Source organism: Corythoichthys intestinalis, chromosome 7 (genome assembly GCF_030265065.1).
Source record: "Corythoichthys intestinalis isolate RoL2023-P3 chromosome 7, ASM3026506v1, whole genome shotgun sequence".
Classification (NCBI taxonomy): domain Eukaryota; kingdom Metazoa; phylum Chordata; class Actinopteri; order Syngnathiformes; family Syngnathidae; genus Corythoichthys; species Corythoichthys intestinalis.
This window is the reverse complement of record NC_080401.1, coordinates 56,160,171-56,184,250: the sequence shown is the minus strand read 5'-3', so window position 1 is coordinate 56,184,250 and position 24,080 is coordinate 56,160,171. Positions and strand designations below refer to the sequence as shown.

Below are 24,080 nucleotides of genomic sequence, written 5' to 3'. Positions count from 1 at the left end.
CAGCATTGTCCACAAGTTCAAGTCAGGACTTTGGGAAGGCCATTTGAAAACCTTAATTCTAGCCTGATTTAGCCATTCCATTACCACTTTTGATGTGTGTTTGGGGTCATTATCCTTTGGAACACCTAACTGCGCCCAAGACCCAATCTTCGGGCTGATGACGTTAGGTTATCTTAAAGAATTTGAAGGTAATTCTCCTTCTTCATTATCCCATTTACTCTCTGTAAAGCACCAGTTCCATTGACAGCAAAACAGCCCCAGAGCATAATACTACCACCACCGTGCTTGACGGTAGGCATGGTGTACTTGGGGTTAAAGGCCTCACCTTTTCTCCTCCAAACATATTGCTGGGCATTGTGGCCAAACAGCTCGATTTTTGTTTCATCTGATCGCAGAACTTTCCTCCAGAAGGTCTTATATTTGTCCATGTGATCAGCAGCGAACTTCAGTCGAGCCTTAAGGTGCCGCTTTTGGAGCAAGGGCTTCCTTCTTGCACGGCAGCCTCTTAGTCCATGGAGATGCAAAACACGCTTGACTGTGGACACTGACACCTGTGTTCCAGCAGCTTCTAATTCTTGGCAGATCTGCTTTTTGGTGATTCTCGGTTGAATCTTCACCCTCCTGACCAATTTTCTCTCAGCGGCAGGTGATAGCTTGCGTTTTCTTCCTGATCGTGGCAGTGACAAAACAGTGCCATGCACTTTATACTTACAAACAATTGTTTGCACTGTTGCTCTTGGGACCTGCAGCTGCTTTGAAATGGCTCCAAGTGACTTTCCTGACTTGTTCAAGTCAATGATTGTTCAAGTCAATAATCACTCACAAGAAATTGCTAATTCGTGTTGCTGTATGTATTTTTTGACCCAGCAGATTTGATCACTTTTTCTGTTAACCCATAATAAAGTCATAAAAGAACCAAACTTCATGAATGTTTTTTGTGACAAAGAAGTATCTGTTCCAATCACCCTATCAGAGTTGTAGAAATAACTGGAAACTCAAGAGAGCCATGACATTATGTTCTTCACAAGTGTATGTAAACTTTTGACCACAACTGTACATGAGAAATGGAATCTTAAATAGCATTATTATTGGAATTAAAATCATATATTGAAACACTTCAACTATACTAAATAATTTGGCAAAGCGCAGATGATGAGAAATGCGTCTTTAAAGCTGCCGTTTATCTCCTCCTGTCATCATAGCGCTCTGGCGCCTCCATCTAGGTGATGATGTCACTAGATGAAGTACAATGGAGCTGGAAGCATTTTCAGCTATTCTGCTTCAAGTGAGGGTTTTCGCACGATATTGTCGATCCAGAGGAAGTATGTGACAAACAGTCATATACACTCACCGGCTACTTTATGAGGTACACTATGCTAGTAACGGGTTGGACCCCCTTTTGCCTTCAGAACTGCCTCAATTCTTCGTGGCATACATTCAACAAGGTGCTGGAAGCATTCCTCAGAGAGTTTGGTCCATATTGACAGGATGACATCACACAGTTGGTGCAGATTTGTCAGCTGCAGATCCATGATGCGAATCTCCCGTTCCACCACATCCCAAAGATGCTCTGTTGGATTGAGATCTGGTGACTGTGGAGGCCATTTGAGTAGAGTGAACTCATATTCATGTTCAAGAAACCAGCCTGAGATGATTCCAGCTTTATGACATGCGCATTATCCTGCTGTAAGTAGCCATCAGAAGTTGGGTAGATTGTGGTCATAAAGGGATGGACATGGTCAGCAACAATACTCAGGTAGGCTGTGGCGTTCCAACGATGCTCAATTGGTACCAAGGGGCCCAAAGTGTGCCAACAAAATATTCCCCACACCATTACACCACCACCTCCAGCCTGAACCGTTGATACAAGGCAGGATGGATCCATGCTTTCATGTTGTTGACGCCAAATTCTGACCCTACCATCCGAATGTCGCAGCAGAAATTGAGACTCATCAGACCAGGCAACGTTTTTCCAATCTTCTATTGTCCAATTTTGATGAGCTTGTGCAAATTTTAGCCTCAGTTTCCTGTTCTCAGCTGAAAGGAGTGGCACCCGGCGTGGTCTTCTGCTGCTGTAGCCCATCTGCCTCAAAATTCGACGTACTGTTCGTTCAGAGATGCTCTTCTGCCTACCTTGGTTGTAACGGGTGGTTATTTGAGTCACTTTTGCCTTTCTATCAGCTCAAACCAGTCTGGCCATTCTCCTCTGACCTCTGGCATCAACAAGGCATTTCCGCCCACAGAACTGCCGCTCACTGGATTTTTTTCTTTTTCGGACCATTCTCTGTAAACCCTAGAGACGGTTATGCGTGAAAATCCCAGTAGATCAGCAGTTTCTGAAATACTCAGACCAGCACCTTCTGGCATCAACAACCATGCCACGTTCAAAGTCACTCAAATCACCTTTCTTCCTCATACTGATGCTCGGTTTGAACTGCAGGAGATTGTATTAAATCATGTCTACATGCCTAAATGCACTGAGTTGCCGCCATATGATTGGCTGATTAGAAATTAAGTGTTAACGAGCAGATGGACAGGTGTACCTAATAAATTGGTCGGTGAGTGTATGTTTGAGTCGTATTTGGAGGAGGAGTAAGATTCGGAACGAGAAAAAAGCGACACAGACAACAAACACGAGGCTGATGACTAGAACAGACTGCAAAATGTCATCATTGTTTTTACTCCAATATTTTTACATAACTGCTATATAAATTGTATTGTCATGACGAATAATAGTCTTATGCTAAATGGAATATGAAATATTTAAAAAGCATTTATTCGGTATGACAGGGCTAAATTACTGCATACTGGTCAAAACTGCTGACTTCTTAAACCTCCTGAACGGTATTTTATGCCACTGGAGTTAGTCCGGCTCTTGCCATTTCCTTGCCGCTGCCTTGGACACGGAGGAAAGAGCGTAAACAAAAGAAAAGGCGTGAAAGCTAGGCTACATGCTAACCCGAACCACTCTTTTTCAAACAAAAAAAAAATCACACAAAACTATCTTAAAACTACTCTTGTCACACACGGTGGTGGGAGGGATTACCTTCACCGATCGGCCAGCCTCCGGCAGCGAGCAAGTTTCAGCAGACTATGACGGCTTGTCATTCCCCTGCTGCGGCCCCAGCAAGCATTCCTGCCCGACCCAGGGTAATGTCAGCAAGCGTCCGGCAGGAGAGCTCCTCGCCAAAGACGCAGCAGGGGAATGAACACCAAAAACGGCTCATTCTCATCGGACAAACCGGCAGACATTGGGTGGCGTGTCAAACGACACGGTCGCCGACCGATGAAGGCAAGCACTCCCTGCTTCACTGGCTGACGGCAATCATTGTCACCCACAAGATGCAAGTCAGCTCCTTATTAAAACATGTTCCAAGATCCCAATATTTGACATAATATAAAACACTAATCCTACTTCCTCGTCCAATCTCCCTCGATTGTCAGATTTGTTTTGTCCATTCTTCGCCCACAAAGGCTCACACCACTCTCTCTGGTGTAGCAACAAAAGCCTGCAGCACATTGGGCTGGCCTGACGCGAAAAATAAACAAATTCATCCGCAAAATCAGCTGAATCCGCAGTCCTTCTGCATACAATAGTATTGCTGTATAGTTAAGATGATCTCATCCACTGACACGTCCACCTTCTTCCTCAATCCGAGACTCTTGCCGCTCTGGTTACTCATTTTCATGGCACGGGATTAAAAAAAGTTGAATAAATATATCGATCGCTTCCACACATCCAAGCGGTCCATTTCATTCAGGAGCAAAAAAGACCGCGTGTAATATGACATAAACATGCTTCCTGGTGTGATATACCCTTTAAATCTAGGCAAAGTGGCTTTTTTGGACAAGGTTTTGGACTGGTTTGCTCCCAATTTACAGGGTCAAGCCATTTCTTATAACTGCTAGTCCTCGATCTGATGGGAGGAGGCACTGGTTTGCTCAGTGGAAGGTTGACTCTCACTTGGTATGAGGGAATACAACAGACCAATGGACAGCGTGCTCTCAAATTTTGACCGGTTTATAAAACATTCTATCAAAATGAGAAGAATTTTGAACAAGAGTTTGCAAAGTTTTTAGCTTTCAGTGAACCCACATGTGAAAATTTTGGGGCGCTAACCCTAACCGCAAGTCGAGGCTAATGCTAAAGCTAATGGCTTTGTTGTTATTATTCGCATTTTCTTTAATTTTCAATGTACTGTAATTATCTGGTTTGTTGTCATCCCTACCGCACGTCACATCAACTATTGGAGGCTAATGCTAAAGCTAATGGCTTTTGAGTAAGAAATTTGACAGCAGGCATGTTGTTCCATGGCGTGTTGACTTCCAGATCTTCGATTAATCGTTTAGGCTAGGTTCATACTCCAGGTCTTAACGCACAAATCCAAAAATTAAGAGTGAGAGAGGCAGGGAAGATGGCAGCGATGCAGCTGTGCATTACCGTTGGTGCCTAGCTTGAACTTCTAGGGAAGAGGCAGGCTAGACTAAAATATTTTAAATTAAAAACAGAAAAGGAAAAACGGTATTTTTCTAATAAATAAAAAAAAAATACATATATATATATACACACATATACTATTGGTATGTCTGGAGTCCTGTCTATTGTGTGTACATTATGCGTAAAATAAATAAATAAAACAATTGAATAATGTTTAAAAAGTACTGGAATAACTCGGAAACTGGTATTTAAAGTCCTTATTAAATGCTTTAATTTGGCCATGAAAAAGTGCTACGAACCCTGTAGTTAACAGTTAGCAACTTAGCAAGTAGTAAGACTCATCTTTCCCAGAGTATGTGAAGGCAGCGTTCATGCTGGCCATCTTACTGGTATTGTGCTTATTTTATGTAGTAGTCCCTATTCTCCACTAGAGGGAGACCTTTCCCAAATAACACCTTGATTTAGATCCCAATGTGCTTTTCTCCTCATTTAATTCTAGGGTACTAAAATCAACAAAATACAACCTTTTGCAGTTTTTTTAAACAAGTGTAGGTGATTTATTTAAATACCACATAGGAACAAAAGGTTTATCAGAGAAACATCACAAAAGAAATGAAAATCGAACAAAAACTAAGTGGTATGTTGTAATCATCGTATGGATTTGGTTGGTTGGTCCCTTTGGTCAATATTTAACCACACAGAACACAGAGGAATGTGTAGGCTTACACAAACAAACCTAATCACCTCTTCCCAAAATACAAACACACACACAAAAAAACATTGTATGATTATTACAAAAAGTTTTGTTCCCTTGCTTACGGTTTTTATTATTTTAATACACAGTGAAATTAAAATTCAGTGTACGTTTGTGTCGGAGACACTAAAACACAAGCCACAACATTAAGTACAACAGAACATGCCAAGATTTTCAGTCTTCTCTACTTTCATGGAATTTAACAACAACAAAATTGTGTTGAAATTTTTGGACCTGCGCAAGTAACATCTGTGAAATTGGTCCCCAATCAGATGCAGATTTAAATTTTAAAAAATATATATATGTCAATCTTTTGTGCTACTATCGTTTTTGAGATACAGGTAATCCCCAGGTTACGAAGGACTCGATTTACACAATTACAACTTTAAGACGCTGGAGTCTCGTCTGCCATTCTCCAGTCGTTTTTTTTAAGCTGCGTAAACAGTATCTTATTGTACTACACAGTATCTTATTTTTAACTTTATCAACTCACGGGTTCTGTCCTCACTGAAAGTGAAGTTGTTCAGTTTAACAGCAAACTGTGGTTTTTGAAGCTTTTTCCATCCTTCACTTTTGACAATTTGTAAAGCTGTAGCACACGTATGTAAACTATGTTCAAAACGACAAAAATTTTAACAACAAAACAATTGGTGTTCAAACGTCCATCTCGTCTGATAAAAATTTAAATGTAGATTAAATTAGCCTAATTTGCCTAGCAAGAAGTGCGCTATCTTAAATGCTACAAAGCGAACGTATTTACAATTTTCACAGCAAATCGCTCACACGTAACTCTACAAACTGTAGCTCTAAATCTAATTGCCAATGCATACACAAAAATACAGTGCCCTCCATAATTATTGGCACCCCTGGTTGAGATGTGTTTTTTAGCTTCTAATATATATATTTTTTATTATTCAAATAATATGGGATCTTAATGGAAAAAAGGAGAAAAATCCAACCTTCAATACAAGTGCATTTATTTAGTGGGGGGAAAATCCCACATAAAGAAATAATTATTTGACATCAAATAATGTGTTTCACAATTATTAGCACCCCTGGTGTTAATACTTTGTACAACCCCCTTTTGCCAAACAAAACAAGGTCTGTGGACTGAGATGGCCATGGAAGGAGCTTAATTTTGTGTCTGGTGAACCATATCTGTGTAGATTTGGCCATATGTTTAAGGTCATTGTCTTGCTGAAAGACCCAGTGTCGACCCATCTTCAGCTTTCGGGCAGAGGGCAACAGATTTTGATTTAAAATGTCCTGGTATTTCAAAGCATTCATGATGCCATGTACCCTAACAAGGTTCCCAGGGCCTTTGGAAGCGAAACAGCCCCACAGCATCTTTGGCCCACCCCCATACTTCACAGTAGGTATGAGGTGCTTTTCAGCATGCGCATCTTTCGTGGCACGCCAGACCCACTTAGAGTGTTTGGTTCCAAAAAGCTCAATCTTGGTCTCATCTGACCAAAGCACACGGTCCCAGTTGAAGCCTGGGACCGTATGTATGGGGGTGGGTCAGTGATGCTGTGGGGCTGTTTCGCTTCCAAAGGCCCTGGGAACCTTTTTAGGGTGCATGGCATCATGAATGCTTTGAAATACCAGGATATTTTAAATCAAAATCTCTTGCCCTCTGCCCGAAAGCTGAAGATGGGTCATCACTAGGTCTTTCAGCAAGACAATGACCCTAAACATACGGCCAAATCTACACAGAAATGGTTCACCAGACAGAAAATCAAGCTCCTCCCATGGCCATCTCAGTCCCTAGACCTTGTTTTGTTGGCAAAAGGGGGTTGTACAAAGTATTAACACCAGGGGTGCTTACAATTCTGACACACATTATTTGATGACAAATAACTTCTTTCTGTGGGATTTTTTTCCCCACTGAATAAATGCACTTGTATTGAAGGTTGGATTTTTCTCTTTTTTTTCCATTAAGGTCCCATATTATTTGAATAATAAAAAAAATTAGAAACTAAAAAACACATCTTAACCAGGGGTGCCAATAATTATGGTGGGCACTGTATATTAGCTGAAACAACTTACAGCCTCATGTGGGCTAAACGAGAGGGCAGCTGTCCTATATCCATGTCAGACGAGTCTCCTACTCATTCATAGAAGCCAAGGCGACAGTCCAGCCACACCCAACGCTGCCACCAGAGGGCAGTGTATCTTCCATCATTAAAACAAAATAAAATACTTTTGGACAGTTATTTTTTTAAAAGGGTTAATTCCAACTTGTGTAAATGCGTAAATTCGGGTTAAATCTCCAGCGTAGGAACGGAACTCATTCGTAACCCGGGGACTACCTGTATTTCCAATTCTTTTATATGGTAAATAGTGTTATACTTGTATAGAGCTTTTCCACCTTTCAAGGCCCTCAAGGCACTTTACACTACATCAGCATTACCTACCGGTGACGCAGCACCAGGAGCTACGTGGGGTTCAGTATCTTGCAACTACTCTACCACTGAGCCATGCCACCCCACCAATAGGTCAATCTGAGGTCAACCATCCCCCCAATTTAATTAAGCATGGCTAAAAAAATTGTGTCGTTCGTGCTGTAACTTGTTTTGTGCTGCAATGGTTTTGTAAATATTCTGCTTTTAATTTGTAGGTATGATGTCACGCAATCCCACATTTACTGCAAAATGAACCCGAAGGGGTGCCGTTCAGTTGTGCTAAGTTTGTGCTGCCATTACAAGTTATTTATTTAGGTCATCAAGAGTTCAACTACCACCCCACCTTCACTCCTACTCAATATTACATGTTTTGTTTTTATGTTGCAGTGATAACGTCACCAACACAAACACTCCTGTGGTATTTTATTTCTTCTTTTTCTAAAAGAAATAATTTGTAATAACTGAGAAACCGTGACAGCACAAACTAAACTTTTACAGCACAAACGAACGGCACCACATTGGGTCAATTTTGCAGTATATGCGGGGGCTGCTGGTGATGTCATCGCTCGAAATGAATATCTCAGTATCTGTAAAACGAAAGCAGCACTAACTAGACGTAACACAAACGAATGGCACCACTTCGGGTCCATTTAGCAGTAAACGGGGGGGGCTGCGTGACATCATAACTAAAATTAAATGCAGAATATCTTCAAAACTGTTGCTGCACTAGCAAAATATTATACAGCACAAACGATTGACATCATTTTTAGCCATTTTTAATCAAAATTGGGGATTAGTTGACCTCAGATTGACCTATTAAAAAAATGGTAAATATCTCAAAAATGATAGCAGCACAATTGTACCACAAACAATTGGCATAGTTTTTATCTAAATTTGCATCTGACAGAGAGCAAACTTCACGGAGGTGCTAAGAAGCATTCAAAACTACTAGTATAGTAGACATTGTTGAAATGATAGGGGTGGCAGAGGTAGTATAAAACAAAAATGAAGTTGAAATATTTAACAAGAATACATTCTGAAATAGAAATTTGGGCATACTAAAGTGTTCTAAACTTTTAAATGCCACTGTAGGTAGTTCTCAATTTGCAAAATTCTGATGAGAAAATACAAACGATACAGCCACATTGGGAAAAATACAATTTTACAAGAATACTGTTTTGTTTTTGGGAAAAAAAAGTAGTATAGAAAACATTAGTTGCAGTTTAAAGTTGTAATGGGAAAAAATGTCTCTTACAAGTATTGGGCGACTACGGAGCCCTTAAACGGACACCAACAGTAATAAAATACATTTAAGCAATCTGGTGCGCACCAGAAACTATCTGGTAAACATTAGTATTATATAGCATATAGCATTTAAGCTAGCATACTTTTACTATGCAAGTTAGCCAATTGTTGTAGACATTAGCATTATATAGCATTTAAGCTAGCGGACTTTTCGAATGAAAGATAGCAGATCGTAATCATTAACATTATATATCATTTAAGCTAGCAGATTTTTGCAATGCAAGTCAGCCAAGTGTTGTACACATTAGCATTAAATAGCATTTAAGCTAGCGGACTTTTCAAATGCAAGATAGCAGATCGTAATCATTAACATTAAATATCATTTAAACTAGCAGATTTTTGCAATGCAAGTCAGCCAAGTGTAATCATTAGCATTGTGTAGCATTTAAACTAGTGGACTTTTGCTATGCAAGTTAGCCAATTGGCGTAAACTAACATTAGCAGTATATAGCATTTAAGCTAGTGGAATTTATCTATGCAAGCTAGTCAATTGTTGTGAACATTATCATTATTTAGCATTTTAGATGGCTAACTTGCATAGCAAAATTCTGCTAATTATAATCATTAGCATTATATAGCATGTAATATAGCATACTTTTGCTAAGCAAGCTAGCCAATTGTTGTAAACATTAGCATTATATAGCATTTAAGCTAGCAGACTTTTGCAATGAAAGTTAGCCAATTGCAGAAATGCAACAATTTGGTAACTTGCTTAGCTAAAGTCCGCTAGCTTAAATGCTATATAATGGTAATGTTTACCAGCTAGTTTCTGGTACGCACTAGATTGTTTAAATTTTTCTGTCGATGTCCCTTTAGGGGCTCCATAGACTACAATGTTTTCTTAGAATTAAGTAAAAATATTAGAAGTCCTAAATATACAAAAAATATATACAATAATTTAAAAGAAGGCATCTGGTTAAGTTTAAATATTACAAAAATAGACTTCTCTTAAGAAGCAATATTACAAGAATAGTCACAAAATTCTACAAAAATATTCATATTTCAATCAACTAATTGTTATTTGAAAAAAAATCTAACTTTTGGACAATTGATGAGTTATTACACTGAGGAAATTGTTGTACAAAAATACAGCCACATTAGTTGAAAATGATAATAATGGTGTTATAGTACAAGTCTTACATCGGAAAAAATTACGGGCATAAACTTACAATATTAGGGGAGGAAAAACGCAATTTCACGAGTATGAATATGTTTTGTTACAATAAAAACAAAGTGGTAATATTAAGAAAGGTAAAAAAAAAATATTTTTGACTAAAATGTCCCTAATGTTGTGGCTTGTGTTAAAATTCCCGCCCACAAATTCCTGCTTTGCAGAATTACTTGTGAAAAACACAGAAGGTTATTGACAAAACTTGACATAAAATGTCCGAATAACGACAAACCTGGTGAAACTTTGGTGGTCCGGACGCCCCCTCTTTGTGAGGCCGTTGCTAACTTGCTACAATTGTCAACACGAGAACGAATATGAAATGGTGATGGAGAGGTTTAGTTTTTCCCAGTGGTTTTCGACTTGTTTTTCCTGTGCTACTGCTTTGTAACTGTACTCGTTCCCCTTTGACACAGAGCAGGTGTTATATTTCTTGTTCCAGTATTCAAGTGGTACTTTTACCCACGGGGGGTTCCCACCTACCCGAAGGCACCCCTGGTCTCTTCCAACAAGCTGCCGACATGGCAAAAATCTTTCCCACAAGACATTACAGTATGGCCATGCTTTTTTAAAAGAACGTGCACTAGTCTCTAGTTGCGATCTAGCTCGGTGTCAAAAGGTTTCCGGTAGAGTTCCACTTGTTCCGCTTGCTACTACGCAAGAATAACATGTCCCAATACACAACAGCCCTTCAGTTAACCCTTAATATGACGCTCATTGAAATCATTGGTGTGGTCTATGGCATCCAAAAGGTGATGTCCATGTACAGTAGTATGAAGACGTATCTGAACCTTTTGGAATTTCCCACACTTTTGCATAAAATCACCATCAAATGTGATCTGATCTTTGTCAAAATCACACAGATGAAAAAACAGTGTCTGAGTTCACTAAAACATCCCAAACATTTATAGGTTTTTATATTCTAATAAGGATAGCATGCAAACAATGACAGAAGGTGGAAAATAAGTGAACCCTCTGCCTAAGGAGACTTATAGAGCAATTGAAACCAATTTTTACCAAACAATTTAAGTCAGGTGTGTGTCCAATCACTGATGAGTGGTTTTAAGCTCCCCTGCCCACTATAAAACACACACCTGGTACGAATTGTCTTGAGAAGCATTGTCTGATGTGCATCATGGCTTGGTCACAAGAGCTGTCTGAAGACCTGCGATCAAGCATTGTTGATTTGTATAAAGCTGGGAAAGGATACAAAACCATTTCTAAAAGTTTGGATGTTCATCAATCAACAGTCACAGAAATTGTCTACAAATGAAGAGTTTAGCACTGTTGCTTCTCTTCCAAGGAGTGGCGGTCCACCAAAGAGGACGCCAAACATTCAGCGCAGAATACTCAGCGAGGTAAAAAAAAAGATCCCAAGAGTGTCTGCTAAAGACTTACAGAAATCACTGGCACAGTTCAATATCTATGTACAGACATCACATATATGTAAAACTATGGTCAAGAAAGGTGTTCATGGGAGGACTTCACAGAGGAAGCCACTGCTGACATAAAAAAAACATTGCTGCTCGTTTAATGTTCGCAAAAAGGCACTTGGACACTCCACAGAAGTTTTGTTTTGGACTGATGGTAAATGGTGTTATACTTGTATAGCAATTTTCCACCTTTCAAGGCGCTCAAAGCGCTTTACACTACATCGCCATCCTACTGGTGACGCAGCACTAGGAGCAATGTGGGGTTCAGTATCTTGCTTAAGGATACTTAGGCCAGTTCATCAGGGGAGAGAATCGAACCCACAAAATATTAGATGTGATAGTTCACTTACTTATCCCCCCCCCACACCCCCTTCTGTCATTGTTTGCATACTATCCTTATTAAAATATGAAAACCTATAAATGTTTGGGTGGTTTTAGTTCAAGCAGATTGTTTTTTTATCTGTGTGATTTTGACAAAGATCAGATCACATTTGATGGTAATTTTATGCAGAAATGTGAGAAATTCCAAAAGGTTCCAATACTTTTTCATAACACTGTATGTGCACGCCAGGTCTTTATGGGTTCATTATTATTTTAACCCTTTCAGGGACAGTAATGACTGCTGTGGACAGCTGGTCAAAATTTGACATTTTAACCCCTTATAGAGCAAGTGACTTTTTTGGTCATTTAAAAATATATATATATATATAGCGAGTATTATATTATTTTTTAAATGATCATTTAACGTATTTTTCTGACTATAAGTCAGTTTTTTTTTTCATAATTTGGTCTGGGGTGCGATTCATACTCTGGAGTGACTCATATGTGAAATAATTAACACATTATTACAGATAGTCCCCGGGCTTCGTGGCGACGTAACGCAAATTTCCGCGTAAATCGGAATTAACCCATTAAATTTTCAAAATAACTATATACAGTCATACGTAAAATTTCAAATATCGGCGCCGATAATCGGTATATCTCTACTTAAAAACAAAAAACTGATGGTTTTAGTCTGATCAATGTGTAAATTTAGTAGATTAATTTAGCCTAATTTGCCTAACATAAGTCCGCTAGCTTAAATGCTACAAATGCTAATGGATTTACAATTCTCATAGTAAATTGCTCACACATAACTTCACAAACTGTAGCTGTAAACTTAATTACAAATGCATACAGAAACATATTAGCTGAAACAACTTAAAGCCTTATGTGGGCCAAATCAGAGCGCAGCTGTGCTTTATCCATGTCGGACAAGTTCAGCCAGACCCAACGCTGCCACCTGAGGGCAGTGTATTCTTCATCATTAAACAAAATACATTACGTTTGGACTTTTTGGAAAGAGAGTCAGGGGTACTGAAAGGGTTAATTCTGATGCAGAAATTTGGGTTACTTTGCCATTCTCATTCTAGGCTAGCGACGTCGGAATTAACCCTTTAAAAATTCAAAATAACTATCCATAAAGTCTAAAAGTGTTAAACTTCTTTTAATGGTGGAGGATACACTGCCCTTTGGTGGCAGCACTAGGTCTGACTGGACTGTCGTTCAGTTACTTCAGTTGCTTCCATACAGGAGCACTCAGACATCTCACATGGATAAAAGACAGCTGCACTCGGGTTTGGCCCACATAAGGCTGTAAGTTACTTCAGCTAATATGCTAGTATGCATTTTTTGTGGAGTTAGGTGTGAGTGATTTGCTATGAGAATTGTAAATACGTTAGCATTTGTACCATTTAACCTAGCGGACTTTTGTGAGGCAAATTAGGCTAATTTAATCTAAATTTGAATATTGATCAGACTAGATGGACGTTTGAACACCAATCGTTTTGTGTCGTGTGCTTTATTGTTAAAATGCGTGTCGTTTTGAACAGATGTTTACATATGTGTGGTACAGCTTTACAAATTGTCAAAAGTGCGGAGAGAACAAGTCATGTTAATAAATAAAAAAACAACAACAAAAAACAAGATACTGTAAGGTACAATAACATACTGTTTAGTGCTGCAACGATTAATCGATTAACTTGAGTATTCGATTAGAAAAAAAGATTTGAATTCAATTTTGCTGCTTCGAGTATTCCTTTCGTTAAAGTGGCGTTGTAATGGTTTATTTCGAAAGTGTTTGCATTTAGTTTCATTGATTTGGGTGGATACACTGCCCTCTAGTCTGCCTCATTTCACATGGAAAAATTGATCTGCTCCATGTGAAGACCAACATAAGCCAAGTTTTTGTTTGAGCAATTTAAAAAAAATTTTTTTTGCATTCGTAATTTTAGTTTATTGATATATTTCGCCCCCTTTTTTTTTTTGTGGCAATATGTGTCCGAACCATTTATTAGGAGCATTGTAAAAAAAAAAAAAAAAAAAAAAAAATTTAAATAAAAAGTTTGTGTTTTATAGCATTTTAATTAGCGGACTTTCGCTATGTAAGTTAGCCATTGTTTTTTAGTTGTACATAAATCCTTATTTATTTATCTTTTATACCATTTGAGGCTCAGCTCAGGTATTTTAATTTTTAATGTTCCTTATCCGATTACTCGATTATTGGAACTAACTAATTCATTGATTAATCGACTATTAAGATAACGGATAGCTGCAGCCCTAGTACTGTTTATGCGACTTAAAGAAAAATTTAAGACAAAATGGCGGACGAGAGGAGTCATAATAAAGTCGTAACCCGGGGCCTACCTATATATCATTTCACATGTTATTTTCACACTAAACTGCAAGAGGGCGCTCACGGCCTGTGTTTCAAAATTGCCGGTAACTTATAAATACAACTGAGAAGGACTGAAGAAAATGGCATCAAAAATAAAATCACATCCTGCAGATTCATGCGATCTATACTCCGGTGCGACTTATGTATGTTTTTTTTCCGACTTCATTGCGCATTTTTTGGCTGGTACGTCTTTTACTCAGGTGTAACTTATAGTCTGAAAAATTACAGCAATTATAAAAAATTTTTTAAAAAATACTTTGTTAGTAAAAGCTAAATGAATGTAATTAATAATAATAATAAAAACAGAAAAACACTCATGGCTAATGGCCACGTAACGTTCTAAAGTTTTTTTCCAAAATACTCGACTCATTGCATGCCATTGACGGTAAAAGACGACCAATTCATTAAAAATGGTCGTGAATGCAAATCTTCTAGTGCCATTGACGGTGCACGTCCAATGAACGAATGGATTGGACATGTGAGCCAGTGAGGTACCTTTTTAAGTGCCAAATATGCAAAATTGCAACAAGCAACACTGCTGACTAACAAGCCAAACCAAAGTAGTAACAAGTAGTAACTGTATTTGCAGTTCTGGCTTGTTAAAAGTCAGCAATGGTACTTGTTGCAATTTTGCAACTTTGGCACTTAAAGAGTTAAATACGTGTCTTCTATGGGTTAAAGAAAAGTCTTAATTAGTGCATGAAAGGGTTAATTACCATAAATAGCCACTTGCCCTATAATGGTTAAACACATTTTCCCGATGCTAACGCACTTTCACAGTGAAACTCACTCTTACCCCTTTTATACCAAGCTGGTGCGACTATGTTTTTGCTAGCTTCTTTGCGTAAAATGGGGGTGAAATGTTAGGGACGGGACAAGTGGTCTAAGAATACAGTATTGCTACAATGCAGTACTAAAGTAGCGGCACCCCCCACAAGGTTGTTCTTACCCTCCACCGATCCCTCAACACCTGGTGGCATTCCCGTCTAGAGAACCTTCCCAAGAACCAGCGCTACTCGATGTGAAAGGGACCAGTGAAGTCCGCGGTGAAGTCCCATGAAAAAAAACAACCCATGGTCACGCTACCGCCCCTCCATTAAACACTTGCACCCAGTGCCAGATTCCTGGTTGATACTCTCCTTGACCTCCAAGGGCAGAGAGTCAAAGAGGTGGTCCTCAACCACCAGGCATCCCCGGCGTAGTAGGGGGCACTGACCCAGCTGTGCCGGCAGACGGTCTAGGCAGTTGTTCTTCAGCTCCAGGTGGCTCAGCTGCGTCAGCTGGCCGAACCTCTCTGGCAGGGAGGTGATGCTGTTGTGGCCGAGGCACAGTGTCCGCAGTTTGGTGCACTTGAAGAGCTGCTTGGGAACAACCTCCAGCTTGTTGCCGGTGATGGCGAAGTACTGGAGGTTTTGCAGGAAGCCCACCTCTGGCGGTATGGAGCCGATGGAGTTGTGGCTCAGGTCCAGATGCCGCAGCTTAAGCAGGTTGAACAGGGAGCTGGGCAGACACTCCAGCTTGTTGTACGACAGGTAGAGCGACTCGAGGTTCTTGACATGGCTGATGGACAGCGGGATGGAGATGATCTTGTTGTGCCAGAGCTTCAGGCAAGTCAGCCGCTTCAGGTGCTGGAAGCTAATAACCTCCTCGATGGTACGGATGTGGTTGGACTTGAGGTCTAGCTCCTGGAGGTTGTTTAGGCTAAAGATGGCGTGCGGGATGCGCTCCAGTTCGCAGTTGTGCAGCTCCAGCTCGGACAGGTTCATCATCTTCTTCAGGCTGTTTAGCACCAGGAGCTTAGTGCCGTCGTTGTGCACCACCAGCTTGACGAGATGCGGTGACAGATCGGTGATGTTGGTGGGGATCTTGGTGAGATTGCTCTTGAGATGGAGGACCTTCAAGTGCCGCAGGTCCCGCAGAGACTCCAGCCCGATCATTTTGTTGTTCTCAGAGTTGAGGTTGCCCACTAAGTAGAGCTCCTGCAAATTCTTCAACAAGTACAACCAGCTGGGGATCTCTGCTACATCTGTGAACTTGACATGTAGACACGGCAAGTGGTCCCGCAGGAAGATGAACGCCGTCTGCTCCACTTTGGCGGGGCAGTGGTAAAAGTGAAGCTCTTGTAGGTTGATCATCTGCGAGATCTTGGCCGTGATCCTTGCATCAGGTATAAGCTCCAACTTGAGGATCTCTAAATCGGTGAGGTCAAACACGGCATCCGGAACACCGGAAAGCATGAAAAGGTGCAGCTCCAGTTTCTCCTGAACATTGCGGGTCACATGCTGCCGGAGCTTCTCAAAGGTCCACTCGTGGTTCAGGCTGATCTCCCGCAGTTTGTTCTCGCTGACCTCCGAAAGAAAGACGCCAAAGCGCTTGGAATAGAGCTGGTCGTACTGGTCGACCATGTGCAGCAGAAAGGCAAAGTCATTCTTCACGTCGGGAATGTCGCTGAAGCTGCTCTCCTCACGGACCTTCTCGAACGAGTACTCCTTGAGGGGACGGCGGAAGAGCCAGAAGAGCGTGTAGATGCAGATGACGCCGTAGACGCAGATGAGGGCAATGTAGCACACCAGAAGCTTCTTCAACATGAACGCCATGTTGTGCGTGCAGTGAAACTTCTTGTATCCCGTCAGGTGCTTGATTTCCGGCTCGCACACGTGGTGGAAGTCGATGGAGGCTACGAAGGTCATGGTGTAGCACAGGATGAGAATGAACTTGACCGTCTTGATGAGCGTCTGCAGGGCGTACAGCCGGTAAATCAAGTCACTGTCCTCCACATGGGCGCGGAACTTGCGAACCTTTTCAAAGAGCGCCTTGGCTTGTTCCCCATCCTTTTTGTCCAAGATGGTCATCGAGGGCGCCTCGCTCACCAGCTTCTCGGCGGAGAAGGTGACGCCGGAATTGGTCAGCATGGGAGCCGACTGGTTGGGACTGCCCTCCTCACTGCTGGTGGAGAAGTGCTTGTGGTGGGAGGAAGCCCCCGCCAAGCGCTGCTTGTTCTCCTCAGAGTCCTCGCACGCCGTCTCGGACAGTGCCTTTGTGGTCCACGGAGACTCGAAACATTTGCCCAGGATGGACACGAAGTGCTCGATTTTGGAGCTTGTTCGTGGATACTTGAACCAGAAATTGCTACTCACCATCAGAATCAGGGTGTGGATCAGCGCCAAGTAGGGGAAGTATTTGGAGTACCATGGAAGGGCAACGTGGTAGCACATCTGGTTGACGAAAACATACTGCTGGAAGTCCAGCTTGGTTCGTATCCCGGTGGGCGGAGGCTGCTGCGTCGGGGGCTGCTGTTCGTGGGCCGCCATCAGGGGCGCCGCTTGCTCTCCCATGGCGCTCTCCTTACTCCACAACCCTCCAGACGCCTGCGTCGGAAGGGCAGCCACCTCGTGGGGGGGCGAATCCGGGTCGGGCAGGCAGACCACCTGGTCCCGTGTCAGCTGCATGGTCCCGGCGAAGATAGCTAGCATGAGCATGACGATGCCCAGGTAGTCCATGAAGACGTCCCACCATGGTTTCAGAATGCGGTAAGTCGGCTGGATGTCGTTCAGAGAGGCGACTTCGGTGAGGGTGAACATTCCTATCGCAACAAAAACACCACAATAGTAAAAGTGCAGCAGATAAAAAGTTGCAGCTTCCAAGTTACAATAAGCAGGCTACGTTCTGCTTCACTGAGGATGCTAATTTTCATGTGTAACTACCGGTTTAACTTTTAGCAGGGCTTTAACAAGCCAGTGCAAGTTGGTACATGTTTACAAAGGTTAGTCAAGACACATCACTGACTCATTCCTTTAACTTCCACGTTGACTTGCAAATGCTCACGAGTGCAAGCTTGTTGGCTGTAAATAAACCCAGCGAACATAACCATTAGTTTCTATGAAGGTGCTACTATGAGGGTGGCTTTGTAGCCTTGTACAAAAAGCATTAATTTTACAAAACGGAGGTGTTAAATATCCGTAAATATCAATACAAAGGGGATTTAGCTCAATGATAATCATAATGTTTATGTTTGCTCAATATCTTTAAAGCAAAACTTTGTAACTTTTTAGTTTTGGCAGATTATAGCCACGCCGGTGGACAAAAACGGTAGTGTTTCGCCTTAAGGAAGACTGCGTTTCCAATGATGACCAGCACTGCGTTTGCCACGAGGACGGTAGGGACATAACACTACCAACTTTTCAGGATGCTCAAATTGTCCCCACCAACCTTTAAGCAACCTTATATGCATTATATAAGGAGTTTAGTTATCCAGGTAATTTAGATTGAATTCCCAAATGTTGTAGGGGGAGACCCAATCATCCATCCATCCATTTTCTTCCGCTTATCTGAGGTCGAGTCGCGGGGGCAGCAGCTTCAGAAGGGAAGCCCAGACTTCCCTCTATTAAGTGAATTATTCTATTATGTTCAAACATACATTTTTACATTATTATATACACACACATCAAACACACGTTTGATTGGCTGATGACTTGACCCACCCCCGACAAAAATACATGTCGACAAAAATGCCGCCTCGTCCGCCCCCTTCGAAGAGGAGGGATATTAGATGGGTTTTTTTCAGCCACTACAGGAAATTTAAAAAGACGCCAATGTTGTGGACGTGGTAAACAACACCACTGATTTTTAGGGTTGTTCCGATCATGTTTTTTTGCTCCCGATCCGATCCCGATCGTTTTAGTTTGAGTATCTGCCGATCCCGATATTTCCTGATCCGATTGCTTTTTTTTTTTTTGCTCCCGATTAAATTCCAATCATTCCCGATAATTTTTCCCGATCATATGTACATTTTGGCAATGCATTACGAAAAAAATGAATAAAACTCGGACGAATATATACATTCAACATACAGTACATAAGTACTGTATTTGTTTATTATGACAATAAATCCTCAAGATGGCATTTACGTTATTAACATTCTTTCTGTGAGAGGAAGAGGAAGGATAGAAAGACTTGTAATTCTTAAAGGATAAAGGTGACTTTGTATATTGTGACTAAATAGTGCCATCAAGTGTATGTGTTGAGCTTTCAGTCAATGATACTGCTGCCATTTAACTTCTGCCCAAATGCATGATGGGAAGTGCAACCATGACTGTGCGTCGTGGTACCAATTGATATATCTTCTTAAGAAAAAAGATCAACTACTACCTTACTTCCCCACATTGCTTCCCACTATATTACTAATGGTTGAGAGAGGGATTGTAAGGCTTTAGCCAATTAAAAAAAGGCTTCAAAGGCTGCCAAAACTCTCTCTACTCATTTTACATTGCCTTTTAACTAAAATGGGGCCATTACAGATTGAACGCGAAAATGTGTGAGTGGGTAGTGCAGCGCATGCGTTAATTGCGTTAAACATTTAAATATTATTACCGCCGTTAACTCGATAAATTTGATAGCCCTACTTTGAGCCAAAACTACAGACTCTGGATGAGTGTAAGACATTTTGTCTGTAACGTTACATACAATTACAAAACGATTTTATTAAAAAATATACTGTGTATATATATATATATATATATATATATATATATATATATATACACAAAAAAAGGCATGTCCGATATTTTTTGATGATTCCGATACTTTGAAAATGACGTGATTGGACATCTCTACTAATTTTGCTACTGAAAGTTCGACCTGCAACAGAGTTAGCATAACATTAAACTGTGAACTTGCTAACCTGCAAAACTCAAGTAGTAAGCTCCTGAGAGAGAAGTGTCCTTCTGTTTGGATTTTCTACTGCTAATTGGAACTATAAGAGATGGTGGTATGTGCATAGTTTGTTTTTGGTTTTTTGGGGGGGATGCCACGAGCTACCCACACTAGAGTTGCGATCGACTGGTCGATCGTGATCGACGTAATGAGCACCCCTGAGTTAGCGTATCAATTAATTAGGTTCAAACGGTATTCCTAAGAAATGTAGATCTGACCCCCGTTCACCCATTCTGTTTGGTCTTACTAATGTCCTATCATGCAGGTTATACAGTTATATCGTCCCCACCAATGTTGAGACCAAACCTACCCCCTTGCCCACATAGTGTTGTAAAATCATGATGGGCACCTGCAGATGGATTAAATAACATTTCTGTTTCCAGTGGCTGGGGGAAGGATGAAAAGTAATAAGGTAATGATTCCAGTTGTGGCTAAACAATGGCATATGATGGTTAGCAACCGTGTGGCTAACCGCCCCACCCCACCCGAACTTGTCAGCGCTCACGAATTTGGTTGGGGTGGGCGGACGTCACGCCAGCGAGTGATAGCCGTGCCTGTGTTTATTCTGTACATCCTGGTAGCCTCCCTTTCCTTTTCCTCCTCAGACAAAACTTTTTGTCTCTTTTGTTGCTCTGCCATCTTTGCAGAATTCGCGCAAAAGTGTTAGCATTGTCAGTAAGAGGGGATTGACGTATGCCGTAATGCAGTCAGCACATTTGTAGTTTTTTTTGCGTGTGGCAGGGGTCCTACCACCCTCCTCAAAGGAGTGAAAGCAACACAGATGCCCTCAAGATATAAAAGAGGTGTCATTCAACTAGTTGTCAGTCGACATATCACAATTGTTATGAAAATATTTTACAAAGGTCGACAAGTTACATAGTGTTGCTTTAAATATTGTGATATAATCGTGAAACAACTTCTTGGAGTCTTGAAATTATTTACAAAAGTTACAATAAACAACCTTGTTGTTTTTGCGCTCTTGGTTAAAATTGTGATCATTTTTATGAAAACTGTTGACTCTAAATAACGCAGCCTGACATCACCAATTAGTTCAGTCCTAATATATTTCACTGGGATTGAAGCTGAATTCCAAACTTGTACATAATGTCAACGATACAAGTCACCATTAGGGGGAGCGATTCACCATATCTTTTGGTTACATCAGACAAGTGTATATACAGTATATAAATTGGTAGCATTAGTGTTAGCAGAGGTACTGTAACTGTATGCATGTACCATAATAAATGGGACAACTAAAACTATAACAGGTTCTAGCAAAGTGTGTTTACCACCAAATATTATTTTGCAATTTAAAGCTATTACCAAATGTTTTTAGCTGCTTTACAGAGAAAACAATGTCCAAATGTTAGCGGTGTCACAAATGTAAATAAATATTCGTAGTTCTTGTCAAAAATCAAATAGTGATACAATCATTTTACAAAAAAACTATTTTTCTCTATTATTGTAACCAACCACCTTTCGTAGAACAGACAGACGGCACAAAGTCGGTCTTTTTTGGAAGCACAGAAAGTGGTAATTACCAAAAATAAGCGTGAATAGCCCAATAAATCCCACACGGTTATTTCCTACAAACACACCACGTGCTAATTTGGCGACGACGCTCCCGTATTAATTACCGGCGTTAATTTTACTAGTGCTACTTTATCTTTCTAGTTAGCTAGCTAGCTAAAATAACACAGTGTTGTTTGTTGGATAAGGAACGTAATAAAATGACCAATGAGAGTGTAAAAGGACCCTAAATGTGTAGACGACGTGCTATAGTCACATTTTATTGGGTTCGCGTTTATGGGACAATGAGTGAGGAAGTAGTTGCCTCATGTCCGAGTCGTCATTGAACGCCGCAAACTGCTTCCGTATTTGTCGGGTGAAAAACCCCATAAAAACACCATCCTTTTCAGCACATTCGTCTCAATTTTAAACAAACAAAACCCACAAAAACAGTCAGGCGTCCGTTTAAAACACCTCTGAACTGGAGACTAATAAGCTAGCATTTGGGGGGGAAATGTCAAAAATACTCATACGAACCTTCGCGCAGGTCTGCTCGACGCGGAGTATCGTTCTGTTACGCCAGAACCGAAGCCGGTCGCCGCCGGTCAACAGCCATGTTGAAGCCGTCCATTCTTCCCGGTTGTGTCGGTGCTGCCCGTAGGGGTGCCTGGGCCGCTTCTAAGCGGCTTAGGGCGGCAGCTACTCGCCCCACCTACCCAGTGTGCCGCTCGCGTCGGATGGTCCAGTCCGGTTTGGTCCGCCGCGGCTGCCGGTCACGGGTGGCAGTGGGCGGCTGCGTGAAAGTTAACGTGGTGGCGGTGCGTCTCTTCTCGGATATTCCTACTGCCGCTGCAGCTTTCCGCCTGTGGACGGCAGGTGGAAGCCGCGTGTCGCGTTATTGCGCCGAAAGCCCGCCACGCAGAAGCTTAAGGGAGTGTCAAGCAAGGGCTGTTAGCCCCAGATAAACAGATAACAGTCAGGGGATATCCAACAAGTGCAAAACGGAGAATCCACGTTAAACAACTGTAAATAAACAGTTTAATAACCCAAGTGTAAACAGCAATAACAATCAGGGCAATAGTTCCAAAAGTTTTATTTTGAACTTGAAAAATAATGTTTATGTAATATACAGGTCGTTAATTAAGGCAATATTCTATATAAGGTATGTCTCGTTCTCATAAACGCAAAAAAATACTCGACTGCATCCTTGACGTGAACAATAAATGCTTTATGTCCCATAATGAACTTTTTCAGGGACAGTGGGGTACTACATTCGAGACCTATTCATAAGTTGACACATAAGACCTTAAACCCATTGTAGCGCAAGTATGGTGTTTGGTATTTTTTTTTAAAAGAAAAACTTTTTTTGGGACACTTAAAGAAAAACTTGGTAACTTTTCAGTTTTGGTCGTTTTTAGCGACGCCGGTGGACAAAAGTGGTAGTGTTTTTTCCTTCAGGAAGACTGCGTTGCCCACAGGGCCAGCCCAGCCTATACACAGATTATGCAGCTGCTTAGGGCCCCTGACCACTAGGGGGCCCCCAATCTGGCAATTGTTTAATTTATATTCTATTTTGTTTACTACAGTTTGCTTTATTTGACTTTTGATTCTTGATTACAAGCTTTAAAAAAACAAAAGTTCTTCCTTAACTTCTTTCTTTCCTCTTTTAGAAAAAGGTTTGGCGCTATCGACTGTAAGTACTGACAATCATTTGGGGTGAGAAGTTTGAAGTATGCAGTGCAACAAAATCTGATTAATATACAAAATATGGACGGATGGGTTGGATTGCATGTATGGGTTTCACAGTACACTGTGATGATATGGTGGGCCAAAAATATGGGCCCCTTTGCATTATTTTCCTTAGGGCCCCAAAATGGCCTGGGCCGGCCCTGGTTGCCCATGAGAACCAGCGCTGCGTTTCCCATGAGGTGTCGTGAAATCATCAATCAATCAAAAATCAATCTCCCGGTTGCTTGGAGATGGATTAAACAACATTTCTGTTTCTAGCAACTGTGGGAAAGTTGAATAGTAATAAGGTCCATTCTAATCCAATTGTGGCTAAACAATAGCCTATGACAGTTAGCAAGCTAGTGGCTAAGCCCCCCTCCCTAACTCGGCAGCGCTAATTGGGGGTCATGCTAGCGAGTGAAAGCCGGGCCAATTTTTATTCTGTATATGCTGGTAGCCTTCCTTCAGAAAAAACTTGGAATTGACGTCTAGCGCTTTCAATGGCAGCCAATTAATTCACAAAAAATTGATTCCAAAACCAACAGAAAGTGACCCAAAATCAAAAGGGAGTAACTAATTGATAGGAAGTAGCTTGGAATCCCCTAAAATCAACAGGAAATTACCCCAAATGTATAGGAATTGACCCTGAGATACCCCAAAATGCACAGGGAGTGACCCGTAAGTACCCTAAAACTGTGTTTTTCAACCACTGTGCCGCGGTGTGCCGTGACAGATTGGCAGGTGTGCAGTGAGAAATTATCCAATATCGCTTTTAGCAAAATATATTCAATGTACAAGGTGGGGCAGAGCAACTTGCTTATTCACATTTGGAGCCCTGGAGCGATGGTTGCTCTGAGGATGGTAGTAGTGGATTTATTTAAGAGGGTAGGGCTTAAAGTTAGGTTCTAAACG

At 41.1% G+C, this 24,080-nt stretch overlaps 1 protein-coding gene across 1 annotated transcript; it reads right to left on the bottom strand.

Annotated features, from left to right (window-relative positions):
• Nucleotides 1–7,130: 7,130 nt before the first annotated feature.
• lrrc8db (leucine rich repeat containing 8 VRAC subunit Db) lies at nt 7,131–24,044 on the bottom strand. Its single transcript, XM_057841893.1, has 2 exons — nt 21,978–24,044; nt 7,131–17,802 (listed from the first exon to the last, which is right to left on the bottom strand). Exon 2 carries the CDS (start codon nt 17,798–17,800, stop codon nt 15,302–15,304), a length of 2,499 nt encoding a protein of 832 aa, XP_057697876.1. The 5' UTR covers nt 17,801–17,802; nt 21,978–24,044; the 3' UTR covers nt 7,131–15,301.
• Nucleotides 24,045–24,080: the final 36 nt, after the last annotated feature.